This window comes from Biomphalaria glabrata, chromosome 17 (genome assembly GCF_947242115.1).
Source record: "Biomphalaria glabrata chromosome 17, xgBioGlab47.1, whole genome shotgun sequence".
NCBI lineage: Eukaryota > Metazoa > Mollusca > Gastropoda > Planorbidae > Biomphalaria > Biomphalaria glabrata.
Window position 1 is genome coordinate 23,666,819 of NC_074727.1, and position 16,869 is coordinate 23,683,687.

General features: G+C 38.8%; 1 protein-coding gene across 1 annotated transcript; it reads right to left on the bottom strand.

Moving 5' to 3' along the window:
- Nucleotides 1–4,189: 4,189 nt before the first annotated feature.
- Nucleotides 4,190–15,200, bottom strand: LOC106051168 (uncharacterized). The gene is made up of 3 exons (XM_013206309.2): nt 14,872–15,200; nt 7,165–7,305; nt 4,190–5,126 (listed from the first exon to the last, which is right to left on the bottom strand). The coding sequence occupies exons 1-3, from the start codon at nt 15,133–15,135 to the stop codon at nt 4,296–4,298; spliced, it is 1,236 nt and encodes a 411-aa protein (XP_013061763.2). The 5' UTR covers nt 15,136–15,200; the 3' UTR covers nt 4,190–4,295.
- Nucleotides 15,201–16,869: the final 1,669 nt, after the last annotated feature.

Consider the following 16,869-nt stretch of genomic DNA (forward strand, 5'->3'; position numbering starts at 1 on the left):
ATGTAATTATTATATTGTGCGTGTGTCTGAGTGTTTAAGTAGAAATAAGTGAGTCGGTCTCAATCTTATTTTTACTAAGCTTATAATAACTCTGTCTGTCTGTCTGTCTTTCCGGTACACATTTTGTCCACGTTATTTCTCTCACTTCCCGTTTTATGCATCAAGTTGAAACTTTGCACAATAATTTATTATCAATGACCTCGCGTAAATCAATAATAATAAAATCGAACATATAAAACAACGTGTTTACTAAGTATATTTGTATCAATTAGTTTGGATCAATCATGCCATTTAATTTGTAATAGATATAGACTGATAAGTCTGTGCGATTAGAAATATTTTTAACAAAGCTTATATCAACTCACTATGTCTGTCGGATAACAAATTTGTTCAGGCTATTTCTCCAACATCCGATCTCAGATCAAGCTGAATATTTCCATATTTTTTATTTTACCTGACAACACAAGAATTAATTTAAAAACAACAATTAGTTCATTAACTGGTAATTTTTTGCTTTTGTTTTTGTATCTCGAATAAGGTAAACAAATAGTGCTTTGCTGAAACTGGCGGTATAAACTGACTTAGACCCTATTATAGGCCACCTCTTGAAATTAAGTTTGAAACATATATAGGTAACTATACAATCATCTGTGATTATTAGCTCTTCACCAGCATAGTGGTTAGAGGAGGCTTAAGCCATGGGTTCGAATTCAGGTCGTTTCCCCCAATGCTTTGAGTAAGCGATTACTGTAAAATTAACCCAGGTATTTCTTCCCCTCCCCCCCCCCACCACCATTTTACCAGCTGGTCCAGACAAGTGATAGGATTTTAGCGTATTGACAAAGCTAAAAGCATGAAATAGCGCTAAACAAAACCAATGGGTGAAAAAAATCAAATCTCGCTAATTTATTGATTTTTGTTCTGATTCTATTACAAATTTAATGACATGACTGATCCAAACTAATTGATACAATAACACTTCGTATAGGCTACAATTATTTGTTAAAGTATTTTTGTTTGTACTTCCTTTTTTTTGTTTAGTGCAATCTCATGCATTTATTTAAATAAATGTCAAAGTTGATCGACCTGTATTCGAAAGCTCTAGCGTCCTCACGTAGATGTAACCAATGTACCAAACAGGGGCGGACTGGCTATATGGGCAAAGGGGCAAATGCCCGGTGGGCCGGTACCAAATGGGCCGGTCTGATCGCGATCAAAGAAAAAAAATTCAATGCAGACAACTTAAAAAAAAAAGTTACAGCAGCAAGACACAAAGGCCCGAAGACGTTTTCTTGTTGTTTTTTGTGTGTTTTTTTTTAATTGTTATTACAATTAATTTTGTTTGAAATTCAACAAGAATATATAAAAAATACACTATACACTGTACGTATTATCATTTGCAAAACGTTAGACCGTACTTTCTGCTATGTACGAGCGGCATGGACTGCTTTGATGTCTTCGAGGTTGTGTTTGGCCTGATCATTTTGCTGGTCGGCATGGGCCTTTGATGGCACTCACATTTTTTTTCTGCTCCTTCCCTCCCCCGTCTTTTAATGGTTTCAATGAAATTTAACCAAATAGAGGGATGAGAGAGGTTAAGGTAGAAAACATTGATATAACGCAGCAAAAAAAAAAGATTCGCGACAATTAGCTCTTTAACAATACTTAATAGAAATTAACTTTAACACATACACACAGCCGCGAAATTGCAAACCACCCAACTTAATCACAGCTCAATATGCGTATAAAGCTCTAATTTCTGCGATTTGAAAAGAAAAGTAAGTTTCTTTTGTTTATTTTTAATAACATAGATCTAAAAATACTACACTTGAGGCTTACAAAAAAAGTATTTAATTAAAAAATAAATCTAGATCTAAATCAATTTTAATACTATTATAATTAATGGCAAACTTATGATTAGTATGAAGTCATCAATGATGAAAATTCTTACAATAATTACAATAATTTATATAGCGCTGTCACATCCAATATTTAATGAAAGGATATTTATATTTTAAATAATGGGTCATGGTATATTCATATACAAATCGCGTGTCTGATAATGTACTAGGAGGAAGCAAGTGCTTTTCACATTGAGTAAGTACCTCTTTAACCGTTCTGCTTTCTCTTATTTTTTAATGGAATGGGTTGCCTGAGTCAGCCAGGAAAAACAATGATTTAGCATATTTTAAGTCACAGATCAACATGCATGACTAGATTGACACATGAAATGCGTAAGACGTAACAATCTTATTTTTTGAAGAATCACCAAGTAATACCAAAAAGCTTGAAAGTCACTAGGCTGCTATTGTATTGTTTATAGTTTTCAGACTACATACATGTATAAATAGAATATATTATGTAATCCTACGAATGCATGCATCCAGTTTTCGATGCGTTATCGAACTTTATTATTTTGTAGAGAATTAGGCTTACACCTATAATATAACACATGGGCGTAGCCGGGGGGGGGGAAGGGTCTTCAAACCATCACTTACCTCAGACCTCATTGTCTGAAAGGGGAACTTTACTTACTGCCCCAGTGCAGCCAACTTAAGCACACTACAGACAACAAATTTCATGAGCGTAGCCAAAAGGGGTTTTGTGGTTTCCCTTCCCCCTCCAATACAAAAGCTAAAGCAAAACTATAGTTACCATTTTCTACCAGTCGCTGGAATTCATTGAATAGCAGATATGGGTTTTTTTTTAGCGTAAGAGTAGCAGGCTAATTGCACTGTAGATACCTCAGAATATGCATTTTTAAAGCGTAAAATAACGGAAATAATGCTTGGTTCCGGGGGAACTCTCAGCGCTCCCCCCCCCCGACTTCCTAGCTGCCCTTTGGCGGTGTGTTCTGTCTTTCAACTAAAAGAAGAGTGTATTCTAGGGTAGAAAAAACGTTTTAAAGAATGAAAGATCAGAATGTAATGAACATTAATTACATATACATACACACTAATATATATATATATATATATATATATATATATATATATATATATATATATAAATTGCGGAGTGGGGTAAAAGAATTTTTGGTTTCCCAGACCTGTCGAGACGGAGATCAGCAAGTCTGGGGCAGTCAAACAGAATATGAGGCACGGTTTTCTCTTCTTCCCCGCAGAGGGGGCACGGTGAATCGAAATTTGGCCATAGCCGTGAGAAATATGACCCAACAGGACAATGGCCTGTCCTGCACTGTGCTATAATAAAGCGAAGTATAAAAGGGACTACTTCAATTTATACCATCGCATCACTCAAGTACAATGTCTTTCCTTTGTTAGATACCAAGCATAATAATAAATTATCAATAGTTAATTAATTAATTAGTTGTTTCTTTTTATTAATTATTGTTTTGTTTGGTTTTGTTTCTTCTTGCTGACTGCTTGCTGACTCTTCTTGCTGACTCTGCTTGCTGACTCTTCTTGCTGACTCTGCTTGCTGACTCTGCTTGCTGACTCTTCTTGCTGACTCTACTTGCTGATTCAGATAAACAAAACTAAGAAAACATATCTTATGCTACAATACCTCTATTCAGGTCACACATTCATGGTTGGACACGCTTCTCGAAAACGGTTTTTCTTGAAATTTGACATTTGCTGTATATCTAGCTCGATGGCCACAGTGGGAAAACTCTAGTTTGAAAGTTATACTATTTCAAGTATAAAAAGAAATTATTAAAATTTGGGTGGAGGACTACAAAATCTTTTTCTTAAACAGATTACGTCTTCAGGCATTTCCCAATGTAAGACCAACGTTTTAATGACTTTAATACATCAATGTTTAGTAGCATTATGCGCACTATCTTGATATGAAGCCCTATGATTAGAATATTCTAAAGTCTAGTATTATACATTCGTTTATCAAGGATTTCTTCTGCGAATGGGGGGGGGGGGTGGAACGAGGAAAATTTGGTCCATTTTTTAAAATCATATATTTCTTAGTTATTAAAAGTTAAGTAAGTTTTAAGTTAAAAAGTAAAGTCCCCTTTCAAACCATGCCTATAGAGCAGATGATGTAAATGTCATTGGTTCTGTGGCCCACGGCCAACTGAGATTTTTAGTTTTAGCATCTTTAGGCCCCTCTGAGTCCCTCCAGTTCTAAGGGGTACCTGACATAAGTTGAGGAATAGTTGAGGTCGTTACACTGGCTTCATATAAATACTACAAAGGAGGAATTGTCTGCTTCAAAAAGTTTTTTTTTCGTTTATTTTCATGCCCCATACAACGATACATTGACTTATTAATCTTTGAAATGTATCATAAATCTAACGAGATCGTCTCGCTAGGACAAAGCTAGTCTAGTGATATCTCAGTCAATGCTGGATCCATCAATTTCCCAACGACGAGTATCAGCTCAATGTCATCGTCCCGAAGGAAGAACATGAAAGGATGATCCACATAGAAATCCACAGAGGACTCAAAAAAGGCAACATCCTTTAATAAAACACCAGAAGCTGCCGATGCAGTCACTCCAGCCTCTTGGACTTCAATAGTCGCTTTCTGAACGACATCTGATATAAACAAATCTTGATCGGAAATTCCAGAGAAATTAGCCTTTGGCCCAAATGCTATTGCCATGCCTAAGTCCTTCAGACTTCTAGTGAGATGTATGGAAGCAGTCAGCTTGAACTTTGGCATTTTAAGGTTGACGTACGTCTTCTCCAGATCAGTGAACAGATGATTAATGTCAAAGCTTTGTTTCATTAGTTTCTGTTCAAAGTCATTGAGCCCGGAGACAGATCTCGGAAGTGCAATGTAAAAGGCAAATCTATTCTTTTTAAATGGGATTCTTATTACGTCGATACCCTCCACTGCAGAGAATTTGACGCCATATTCTTCGGTTTGCATCATAAAATCAGTTTCTATTTGGCTTCCGTTGGAAAGTGTGAACGTGTCTTTCTTGGTGAAAGCGCCATCGAATGGAGACTTCCAGGTCCCGTTGAAATACAAAGTGTTGATTAAAATCAGACGAGTGTCTAAGCTGATTGTATTTGGGAGCAGAAATGAAGTAATTTGGTTTCTAGTTTGATTAGCAACCCAGCTGTTAATTGGAGTCTCTGGGCCATCTGGGGATGTGAACTCGATATTCTGTGAGACTGCATTATACAAGACCGAAGTAACTTCCTGAAAAGAAGAAAGATAAATGTTTAGTTCTAATAGGATTAATGAAACATAGCACAAGATGTCATTAATACATGCTGTAGGATGTAACAGTAAGTTTTGTAACAAATATGTGATGTGAAAATAAGTGTTGTAACAAAGGGAATTGTGACAATGTGTGATGAAATGTGACAATGTGTGATGTAACAATATGCAGTATGAAAATGTGTGGTGTGACAATAGGTTCCCCAACAAAATAGCGCCGAAAAACAAGCGCCGACAAAAATAGCGCGAACAAAATAGCGCCGACAAATTAGCGCCAACAAAACAGCGTTAAAAAATAAATAGCGTGGAACATTGTTTTTTAATCATTTGCAAGGAATACTTTACATATCGTAAAATATGAATATCGGAAATAGTTTTTCTTTTATTTCAATGTTATCATTATTTTTCAGTCATTTTTCAGAAAATACTTTAGATATCTTAGAATACAAATATGAAAACATTATTCACCCAATATAAAAAGCTAAAGTACATAATGCCAAAATATAGATTTTTTAATTTAAAAAATGCACTTCAAAAACACGCGAATTTACTTCCATCCTTGTCAGATTTACACACACACACACACAAACTTTCACTAAGTTAAATTGTATGCAATGTCACACAGAAATTTCATCAATGGCTTGTTTCCGTACATTGGCACTATAGCTGCATGTAGTCTGTTAAGTTGGTACTTTGTCTTGCTTGCAGCTTTACATCCTTTCTCCAGAATTGTACCTCAGAATCTTGTTCTCAATGTTCTCCTGTTCTCTGAGGAAGTGAGATATTAACCTGTAGACATTGGGGTGATGACCGTCAACAGAAAGCTGCAATGCATGGTTCATCCCTCCACTGAATTGTTTGTTCCTGGTAGATTGTCCTGTACACGATCTCTAACATTGTTTAATGCAATCAGAAATCTTAGAGTCACTCTGCGGTTTCATCTCTGGCGACCAATAGAGTTGTCCTTCCAATAGTTATACAAATTCCCTACATCTGGCCGAGCATCATTTAGTTCTTCAAAGACCGTATTTACATCGGCAGGTGGAACCAATGAGATTAGACAAACATTTGGCGAGATAAGTGATCGCCAGCTTAACTAATCGTAACACACCTAAGTTTGCCAATGTAATGACAAGAGAAACCCTGGTTTGATCAAATGCCTCAGATAATCAAAATATCTGATTAGACTACAACACACACGAATAACACACACATCATCATCTAACCCTTGAAAGGGGTCATAACATTTTAAAATCATATTTTTAGCATGAGATTTTAAAGTTCTATTGCAAATATGTCATACTTTTAGATCTATTAATATTGAAGATAAAGACCACAACAAAAAATGCTGCCCAGGATCTTCACTTCCTAAAATCCGGTACTTTTAAACACATCTTATACAAATCCGCCTTATTTGGTCTTGCGCTATATTTCACGCCATTCTGTCGGCGCTATTTCGTCGGCACTATTTTGTCCGCGCTATTTTGTTGCCGCTATTTTGTCGGGTCACTGTGACATTAGGTGTTGCTATTAGCGGTTTTAGGATACTCTGTGATGTGAAAATAATGAATAGAATGTATTGATTGAAATAACGCTACCATGAAAAATGAGCGACTATGCACAGGCAAAGCTGTAGTAACTGTATACACATTTAAGGGGAGATAATAAACTAGATGTTGATGAGGACGGAGAAGCTTTTTTTTTTATTTCTTAGATAACATTTAAGTTAATTATAAAAAGAAATTATAATAGCATGTGTGATAGACGTTTTGTTAAATGACATCTGTTACTTGACATGTAATTCAAATGCCATCTATTTTTAAATAACATGTTGTTAATCGAAGTGTTTTTAAAGAACGTTATGTTAAATGACATTTGCTGTTAAATGGCATTTATACTCCGCAAGCTATTCTCATATATCATATTTGAGATTAAATGACATGTGTGCGTTGTTAAATTGACATTTTTCGTCATTTTTCGTTTTTTATCACTCCTTCACGTGTCACGTATTGCTTACCTGGTAATCTTGTAATACTTTAAACGATGCATTCAACCACATACCATTTGCAACATAAACCTGGACAGTGTCCATCTGAGTGACGTCATTAATCAAATCGAAAGCAACGAAGTGTGATTCCAGTGATATAAATTTGGAAAGCTGGGGACAGTAACATTATGACTTCTTAACGATGTATAAATGCAAAACAAAAAAATAAAAAAAAGCCACTCACAAAAAAAATGTCAAGGTTTACCTCCTGTTTTCTATATAACAAAATTAATACATTACCACCAATTGATGAACTAACTTTTTTTAAATTGATTCGTCTGTTTTCAATGATAATGAATAATTTTGCACAATTTCAACTTGATTCGCTAACCGGAAGTGGGAAAAACATATAAATTGTAAAAGATGCCCCACAGACAGATAACAATCATTTCTTTTCGGAAGCAGCTGAGAAACACTGGTATAATTTAAAACCTTTTCCTTAAGGAGCTCTTAAATAATCTTAAATGAACAAATATGTTCAACTCAATTTTTATAAAATCAATTATTGTACATTTTAAATAAATTTTGATAAAATGTAAAAAAACAACGACATTGTAAGCTATAGTCAAAACACCATTTTTGTGTAACCGTCAATGAGTTAGCAGTTTTAGTGTTCAATATTAAGAAACATAGAAGAAACGTTCTGCAAGTCAGGAAACATCCGTTTGATTCCCTTTGGCTTGCTAAGAGAGAGCTCAAACAATATTTATTCTATTAAAACCTCTGCCATTCTTACTTCCATCTCAAAAGAACTATCTCCTGAATTTGGTGGCTTACACAAAATCAAATCTACATCTGAAGGCAGCTTCATTAACAGTTGATTGCTTTTTAATGTGCATAGGGCTATTTAAAGGTATTTTAACAATCCCATGGAAAATCTTAGAACACAGAATATGTAGTGAGTTAATAGAAATTTTCTAAACATTGCAACACATTAGTGCCCAGGGCCGGATTTTGGTCGCCCTGTATGTGACGAACCGTTTCAGCTCACTCAAGGTATCACTCAGGTCTAAGCATTTAATTAATTTATTTACTCGCTATTAATCATCAATTGCAGTAATTTAGCGATCAAGCGCTAAAAACACAGCCACCACCCCTTCAATCCAACCACACTAGACTATTGACAAGAGTACACTCCCTCCATCTATCGTGGCAAACATCCGTTGACCCCCCCCCTTCCGGGAGCGGCTGGTCACTTCAAAGTGCCCATTCAACCCAACGCCTCGGGCAACGCTGTTTGTCTAGCACTAGCCATTATCAAGGTATAATCTCCGTTGATCCAGCCGAGCTCTGATACCCCCTCCCCCTTCTCCTTTCTATCCTCTGACCACCTGGCAAACTCCCTGGACTTTCAACGTCCATCTCCCGGAAACGCCGTCACGGTCAAGCGAGGATTTCTTTGTCAGATAGTCTAGACCACCTTTGCACTTATCTCCCGTCACTCACACCCCCCCTTTCTATCCACGTGTATATGGACAAACTTCATCGTCCGATCTCATTCACGCTGGAGAGCCCACGGGGAGCACATCTATCTCTTGCTTGAGCTCTAGACTATTTTCATTCCCTTATTTCACTTTGGATTGGTGCTTTTATCAATAGGCAACACCCGCCTGAAATCTTAGCAACCTAAAGCTGATAACAGATTTGCTGACACCAGATCTGCAGACATCAGTCCTACTCATCCTGCAAGAGTCCAAGTAACAACGCTAGCCACAGACTCGTCACTGGCTTAACTGATTGGTCGACGCAGCTTAGCTCTGCAACCATACAAGTTGGACTGCACACGGAGCCTGGATCCACTACGCCAGCCCACCAGCAGACAGCATCAGTATCAGCCACACCAGTCTCACCAGTGCAGCACCGGACCAAAAGCTAAGCAACCAGCCTAATGACACTCAGATCACTTGGTTTTGATATCTGATGATAATAGTCTCCTACGTGTAAATGGATGTGATGTGAGGCAGGCATGGCCCGTCGGCGTGCGGACACGCCCTGTTGCCCACAAACCAAACCCCTAGCTATAGGTCAATAGCCGCACTGCCTTGTGTGTGTGTCCCTGTAAGGTCTAAGGCTAAGGGAGTAAACCCTAACAGAAAATCCGGTCCTGGAGCCCCGTAGGCGGGGGGACAGTAGTAAGACTACTACTCTCTGGCAAACTCCTGCAGCCACCTGTCCCCAAATTGTGATGGCTCGCCATCCCTTTGGACCCGGTCAGTATGGAAGAGAGGCGGGTGCTGACGTGTGGGCAGCCCAGCACTCGCAAATTTACCGCCCAGGCTTTCCCCCAGCAATGGAGAGGTCACTCCATCTCTGACAGTAATGTCTTTGAAAAAACACGGAGAGTGGTAGTTACCGGTGATAAGTTCCTAGCCGATTGGCGTAAGCTGGAACGCCAGGGACCACTCTTGACGGTAGGAGGGGCTTTTTAGCCTCACTGGATAGCTACTGCCTGCCTTAAGCCGAGCAGCCCTCGGACAATAAAGTGCTATCCCGCCACAGCTTGCCGCACCACTGGGTGCTTGGTGCTAAGACAAAATCAAAAAGCAAGCTGCTCACCCGCACCTGCAAATAAAATGAAAAGAAAACCCTCAACATTAATGCGTTTAGCAAGCTGGAACATACGGACAATGTGTCCTGGCTTCAATACTGACCCTGAACTCGTCACCGACATGCGACAAACAGCTATCATCGACAGAGAACTCAGCAGACTAAACATTGATGTGGCCTGCCTGCAAGAAACCAGACTGGCAGACAGTGGATCTCTTACAGAAAGCAACTATACTTTCTACTGGCAAGGAAAACCAGAACAAAGCCCTAGAATACATGGCGTCGGCTTTGCAATAAGAAACAGTCTCGTCCCCTGCATTGCAATGTTTCCCATTGGCAACGAAAGAGTAGCACACATGAAATTTGCATCACCGCAAGGCAAAGTTAATATAATCTGTGCTTACTCACCAACCCTTGCTGCACCAGAAGAGGACAAAGACAGATTCTTTCAAGCTCTAGAGGACGTAATTAAAAGTATTCCAAAGTCCGAGCACCTCTATATAAATGGAGACTTTAATGCCCGTGTTGGTGATGGAAATGATGCATGGCCAAAATGCTTGGGACCTCATGGTGTTGGCAAAATAAATGACAATGGCCAAAGGCTACTTGAGTTCTGTAGCTCTCATGAACTGTGTGTAACAAATACATTCTTCTCTGGCAAGGAACGCCATAAAGTCTCTTGGCAGCACCCACGCTCAAAAAGGTGGCACCAGCTTGACCTCTGCATCACCCGAAGGATGGATCTGAAAAGTGTCATCCACACCCGTTCATACCATAGTGCGGACTGCAACTCAGACCATTCACTAGTGCTAAGCAAAATCAAACTACTTCTCAAGAAGGCTTACACTTCCACTCAACCCAGAACTAGGCGAATTAACGTCAACCATGTAGGTGACCCAGAGAAGTGTGCACTCTTTGGCGAGCTCCTGAACAGTTCAATCCCCTCGTTAAGTGATGAAGAAGACATCTCGATCAGATGGGAGAAATTAAGAGACGTAATCTACAGTTCGGCAATCACCGCCTTTGGGCCTCAAAAACACAAAAATGTAGACTGGTTTGAGGCGAATCTAGCACATATGGAACCTTGCATCGAGAAAAAACGATCTGCACACCTCGCTCACAAGACAAAGCCTAATCCAAAATCTCTGGAGGCCTTCAAAAGTGCTAATAAAGAGGCAAAACAAATGGCTAGAAAATGTGCAAACAACTTCTGGAGGGATACCTGCAACAGAATCCAAGACCTCCACTCAGGAAATAGCAAAGCTCTATTTGATATCATTAAAGCGGCCCTGGGTCCAGCAGTGTCTAAGCCTGCCCCCCTTCTATCCAAATCAGGAGAAAAAATTACAGATCAAACCAAGCAGCTAGAACGATGGACAGAACACTACCTCGAAGTCTATGCCACACAGAATACAGTAGACGATGTCGCCCTGGCTTCTCTACCAGATCTTCCAGTACTGGAATGCCTAGATGAGCTTCCGAGCCTTAGTGACCTCAAAAAAGCCATTAACTGCTTAAAAAATAGAAAATCTCCTGGGAGTGATGGTATCCCAGTGGAAGTAGTGAAAGTCAACGAATCACTCCTGCTCCCTGAACTCTATATTCTCCTCTGCCGCTGTTGGGAAACAGGTCATGTCCCACAGGACATGCGTGACGCAACTATAGTCACAATATACAAGAACAAAGGGGATCGGAGTGATTGCAACAACTATAGGGGTATCTCTCTCCTCAGTATAGTGGGCAAGATCTTTGCTAGAGTGGCACTATCCAGGCTGCAAGTGATAGCTTCTAGAGTCTACCCAGAGTCTCAGTGTGGATTCAGGAGTGGTAGGTCCACTATAGACATGATATCTTCTCTACGACTACTGCAGGAGAAATTCAGAGAGAGAGACAGACCCCTTTACATTGTTTTTGTCGATCTGACTAAAGCTTTTGACATGGTCAGCAGAAGTGGCCTTTTCAAACTCCTGAGGAAAATAGGTTGCCCTCCCAAACTACTGAAGTTAATTGAATGTTTTCACGAGGAAACTAAATGTACTGTCAAATTCAATGGAGCCCAATCAGCACCTTTTGAGGTTTGCAGTGGTGTCAAGCAGGGATGTGTGCTCGCACCTACTCTGTTTGGCATATTCTTCTCCTGTCTACTGCATTATGCGTACAGCGACATAAACGAAGGTGTGTTTCTCCATACAAGATCCTCTGGAAAACTATTTAATGTATCAAGGCTGCGGGCAAAAACCAAGGTTAGGAAGCTACTCGTCAGGGAACTCCTGTATGCTGATGATGCAGCTATTGTGGCTGATTCTGATATTCAGCTACAGTCCATGGTTGACAAACTATCTGCTGCTTGCCAGAAGTTCGGCTTAAACATCAGTCAAAGCAAGACTAAGATACTTGTCCAAAACACAAACACTGCACCTCAAGTAAGCATTAATGGCCAACCACTAGAAATTGTTGATCACTTTTGTTACCTTGGCTCCATCATATCCAACAACACTCTACTGGATAAAGACATAAACAACAGGATAGCCAAGGCAATGGCCACCATGTCACGGTTGCAGAAAAGAGTCTGGGACAACATATTGCTGACTAGCAGTACTAAAGCCCTAGTCTACCGGACCTGTGTGTTGAGCACCTTGCTGTACGGAAGTGAAACATGGTCAACCTACTCATGGCAGGAAAAAAAGCTGAATGTCTTCCACCTCCGATGCCTAAGGCGGATCTTTAAAATAAGGTGGCAAGATAAGATAACAAATGAGGAAGTGCTACATAGAGCAGGATGCCAGGACATCCGCTCTGTTATCAGCAGCAGACGCCTTGGCTGGCTTGGCCACGTTCGTAGAATGCCAGTAGGTCGACTTCCACAGGACATCCTGTATGGCGATCTAATTGAAGGCAGGAGAGCCGCTGGTCGCCCACTTTTACGTTATACGGATGTATGCAAACGCGACATGAAGCTCTTCAAAATCGACACTGGCAACTGGGAAGAGGTGGCACTGGACAGATCCACATGGAGAGAGAGCATAAAGGAAGGGTCACAGATTGCAGATGTCATACACAACAGAAGCAGAAAGAAGGGTGAAAATGCAATGGCGCCTGGTGATTTTATATGCCCAACCTGTGATCGCAGCTGTGTATCAAGGATTGGCCTCTTTAGTCACACAAGAAGTTGCAAAGGGAAAAGATCGTCTCACGAGACGTAAAATGCCACAGACGTGTAAATACGCTAGATCCCATTCTAGCAACTGTACAGCATTTTACCTTTTAATTATCCTTTGTATAATAAACTGTACATAATTTTACATCTAAATATAGCATTTGTTGCCTGCATCATAATGCTGTGCTTGTAGTTTATATGTGCAAGTGTGGATTCTCAAACGATAAAAATTCCTTAGACACCCAAAACGGCCAGTACTTTAATCCGACTTGTCACAATGTGTAAGATTTTTTATAAACATTGTAAACTCTTAAATCTACAAGATAAATGCACTTTAAAATTGTATGAATTTAAAAGCATGTCAGATATGTGAAGAAATAAAACGAGTCTATGGCCTCGCAGAACGACTATTGGTCATCTCATAGAAATGGGCATTAGATAAATCAATGGTGAGAGCCATGTCACCCACACACCTCTCTTTAAACAGCTAATGGTGAGAGCCATGTCACCCACACACCTCTCTTCACACAGCTAATGGTGAGAGCCATGTCACCCACACACCTCTCTTCACACAGCTAATGGTGAGAGCCATGTCACCCACACACCTCTCTTCACACAGCTAATGGTGAGAGCCATGTCACCCACACACCTCTCTTCACGCAGCTAATGGTGAGAGCCATGTCACCCACACACCTCTCTTCACACAGCTAATGGTGAGAGCCATGTCACCCACACACCTCTCTTCACACAGCTAATGGTGAGAGCCATGTCACCCACACACCTCTCTTCACACAGCTAATGGTGAGAGCCATGTCACCCACACACCTCTCTTCACGCAGCTAATGGTGAGAGCCATGTCACCCACACACCTCTCTTCACACAGCTAATGGTGAGAGCCATGTCACCCACACACCTCTCTTCACACAGCTAATGGTGAGAGCCATGTCACCCACACACCTCTCTTCACACAGCTAATGGTGAGAGCCATGTCACCCACACACCTCTCTTCACACAGCTAATGTATTCAAAGAAACGGCAGGGGTCAATACAGTTTGTGATCAGCAGAGCGTGGCATTCACTACATGCTGCTTAAGGAACTAGGACTCCTGATTTGTTTTCTTCCGAAACATTTTTTTACGCTTGGTTATAGCCGCAAGGATGGGATTCAGAGTTTTCCTTCTCCTAGATGGGTAATCAGCTAAGGCTATGGAGCTCCTCCTGCACGAAGCTTACTGGTTTAGCGTATTTGTAAATTTATTCACACTTTCCTTTTAACTCTTGTTCTCCTAATCGATGATACCAATGTTGACTCTACGCTATGAAATTAAATTAATTTTTGTTTTATAAACTATAATTTAATTTGTGTGAAAAGTGCATGCAATCCTATTTAATTCTATACCAAATCTAACATTTTTAATAAAAAAACAAAAAAGTAATTTAAGTTTAATCATAACAATAGAGTAAAATACAAAATGAGAAAAATAATTAATTCCATTGGAACGTGGTAAAATAATTACAAACAGAAAGAATTAATATGCATATTTTGTAAAAAAAAAATATATTTTTAAGAGTGAAGCCCTGGAAGGTTAACAGTCCTGCAATATCGCAAATCCGGCTCTGAACGTATTTTCTTTGCATATGTAGAGAATATCTAACATGGCAGTGATATTGGCCATATTTATAAATACTGCAAGGTTTATCTCCCGTTTTTATACATGAAATAAAATAAATTAATTACCTTTAATGACAAAGTAATTGGTTAATTTGTTGATTTATTCATGTTGTGTCTTTAATTATGAATAATTGTGCAAAATTCAACTTGACCCAAGAATGGGAACTGGGCGAAAAATGTGTAAAAGAATCCTTCCAGACAGACAGACAGACAGGGTTAATAAAAGCTTTGTAATAAAAATATATATATATATATTTCACATAATAGCTAGTAAACTAAGAAAAAAAAAAAGTTTTTTTACCCTAAGTGTGGTTTGCATACTTAGCTCCGTTTCCTCTCTGGCGCCCAAATACGCCATGGACAAAGCCGTGTGGATACTAAAAGGACTGTAGACTATATTCACAGCGTTAACGGCTAATGTCCGGTACAGGTCATTCGAGAACATTGACACAGCGCTGGTCAGTTTGTGGATTTCAGTCTCATTACTGAGCCCATGGACGACGCTTTGGTCAGATATGCTGTAGGCCAAACCCACAATCATTACTAAATTTCCGTGCGTCCACATTGTGACGTCCAGTGTAAGCAAGCCCTGGCCTCCACAATAACAACATTGATTTGAAAAGAAAGAAAACAGCATTTGGCTTTAAGCTGCCGGGATCAGGTGTACAGGGAGATAGAAACGGTGGAAGGAAAAATCAATTTTGTAAAATTAGAGGCGTTTCCTTAAGACAACCAAACAAAATTAAAAACAAAATACTTTTTACAAAAATGAAAGGTTATACAAGGGATAGCACACCACACATTATTGCAATATCTCTTAATACTCCAAGGTTTATTTCCTTTTTTATTTTAAAACCAATGAATAAACACTTGTTGATTAACTAATCAATGATTGTTTGATTGACTTATATGATATCTTCGACTATGAATAATTGTGTCAATTTTCACCTTGCTCTGACAGTGGGCAAGCTGGAGAAATGATGTGTTATAAGACTTCAGCCAGACAGAGTTCAGAAAAGCTTTGTAGAAACATCTTTCAATGATGCGCATCTGTATGGCCTGGATTTGTAATAGTATGACTCCATACCATCATATTTTTTTTAAAATGGTGTTTTGGTTTGAAGAAAAAGAAATTGTTTTGCATAATTAATTGTAATAACAAAATGTTCTTTTTGTTTCAGAAGACCAAAAGTAGCTGTTGCACTTCAACATGCAAACTGCACAAATAACCCAGAAATTTCAATAGCTTTTTAACTTTACAGAGCTTATATACTTACTCTGACAGTCTGTCCAATTGTTTGTCGGTCTAGAAAAAGTTTGTACACATTATTTCTCCCACACCCAATCAAACTGAAATTTTGCATAATTATTTCTTTTACTTGAAAACATAAGAATCCATTTTCAAAAACTGAACCAGCTAGTTAATTAACTATTGGTAATTAATTATAGTTAGGTATCTTAAACAAGTGGTGGTATATGCTGAGTTAGGGGTGTTATAAGCTGAGTTAGTCCCCTTTATAGGTCGCCGTACGAGTCTTAGAGAACACAACATGAACATTAGGACGAGAGTATAGAGACAATATACAACTCTTCCATGTCCATAAGACCTCCACTAGCAGAGTGGTTACTGTGTTGGCATGAGAAGCATGAGAAGTCTTTAGCCATGATTTCGAATCCAGGTCGTTACTTCCTTTTTTAATTTTTATAAATGCTTTTATTTTGTTAGTCTAGATTCCAGATCTATTCCTAATTTAATTGCATGACTGATCCAAACTTATTGATACAACTATGATTAATATAAGCTTTTTATTTATCTTTTCTTTATTTTCCTTGTTTTTTTTTGTTTTTTTTTTTTGCTTTTTTTTTGATCGGTAGACAAAGAGATGAACAGACTGCACAAAATAAAAAGACTTTTGATATTTCAGGGAGGGGGGTTTGTCTTTTACGTTATTATTTGTTTGGTTTTCCTACACCTAATGTTGGTCTATATCATCAGAGAAAACGTTAGACTTTTAGACAATGTGTCTTAATGCACAACGTGATGCCGTATAAGGCGGTGGGAAGGTTACTGGATCTATCTGGTCAGGTGTATGAAGGGGATTGAAGATATTCATGAAAGTTGTATGAAGATGTATGAAGGTATGTTATTTTTTGTGATGGTATTTGAAGATATGTGAAGTTATATGATCTTATTTGAAGTAACTGATGTTATGTGAAGGTATGTGATGTTATGTGAAGTTATGTGATGTTATGTGAAGATATGTGAAGTTATGTGATGTTATAGTTAAAGATATGTGAA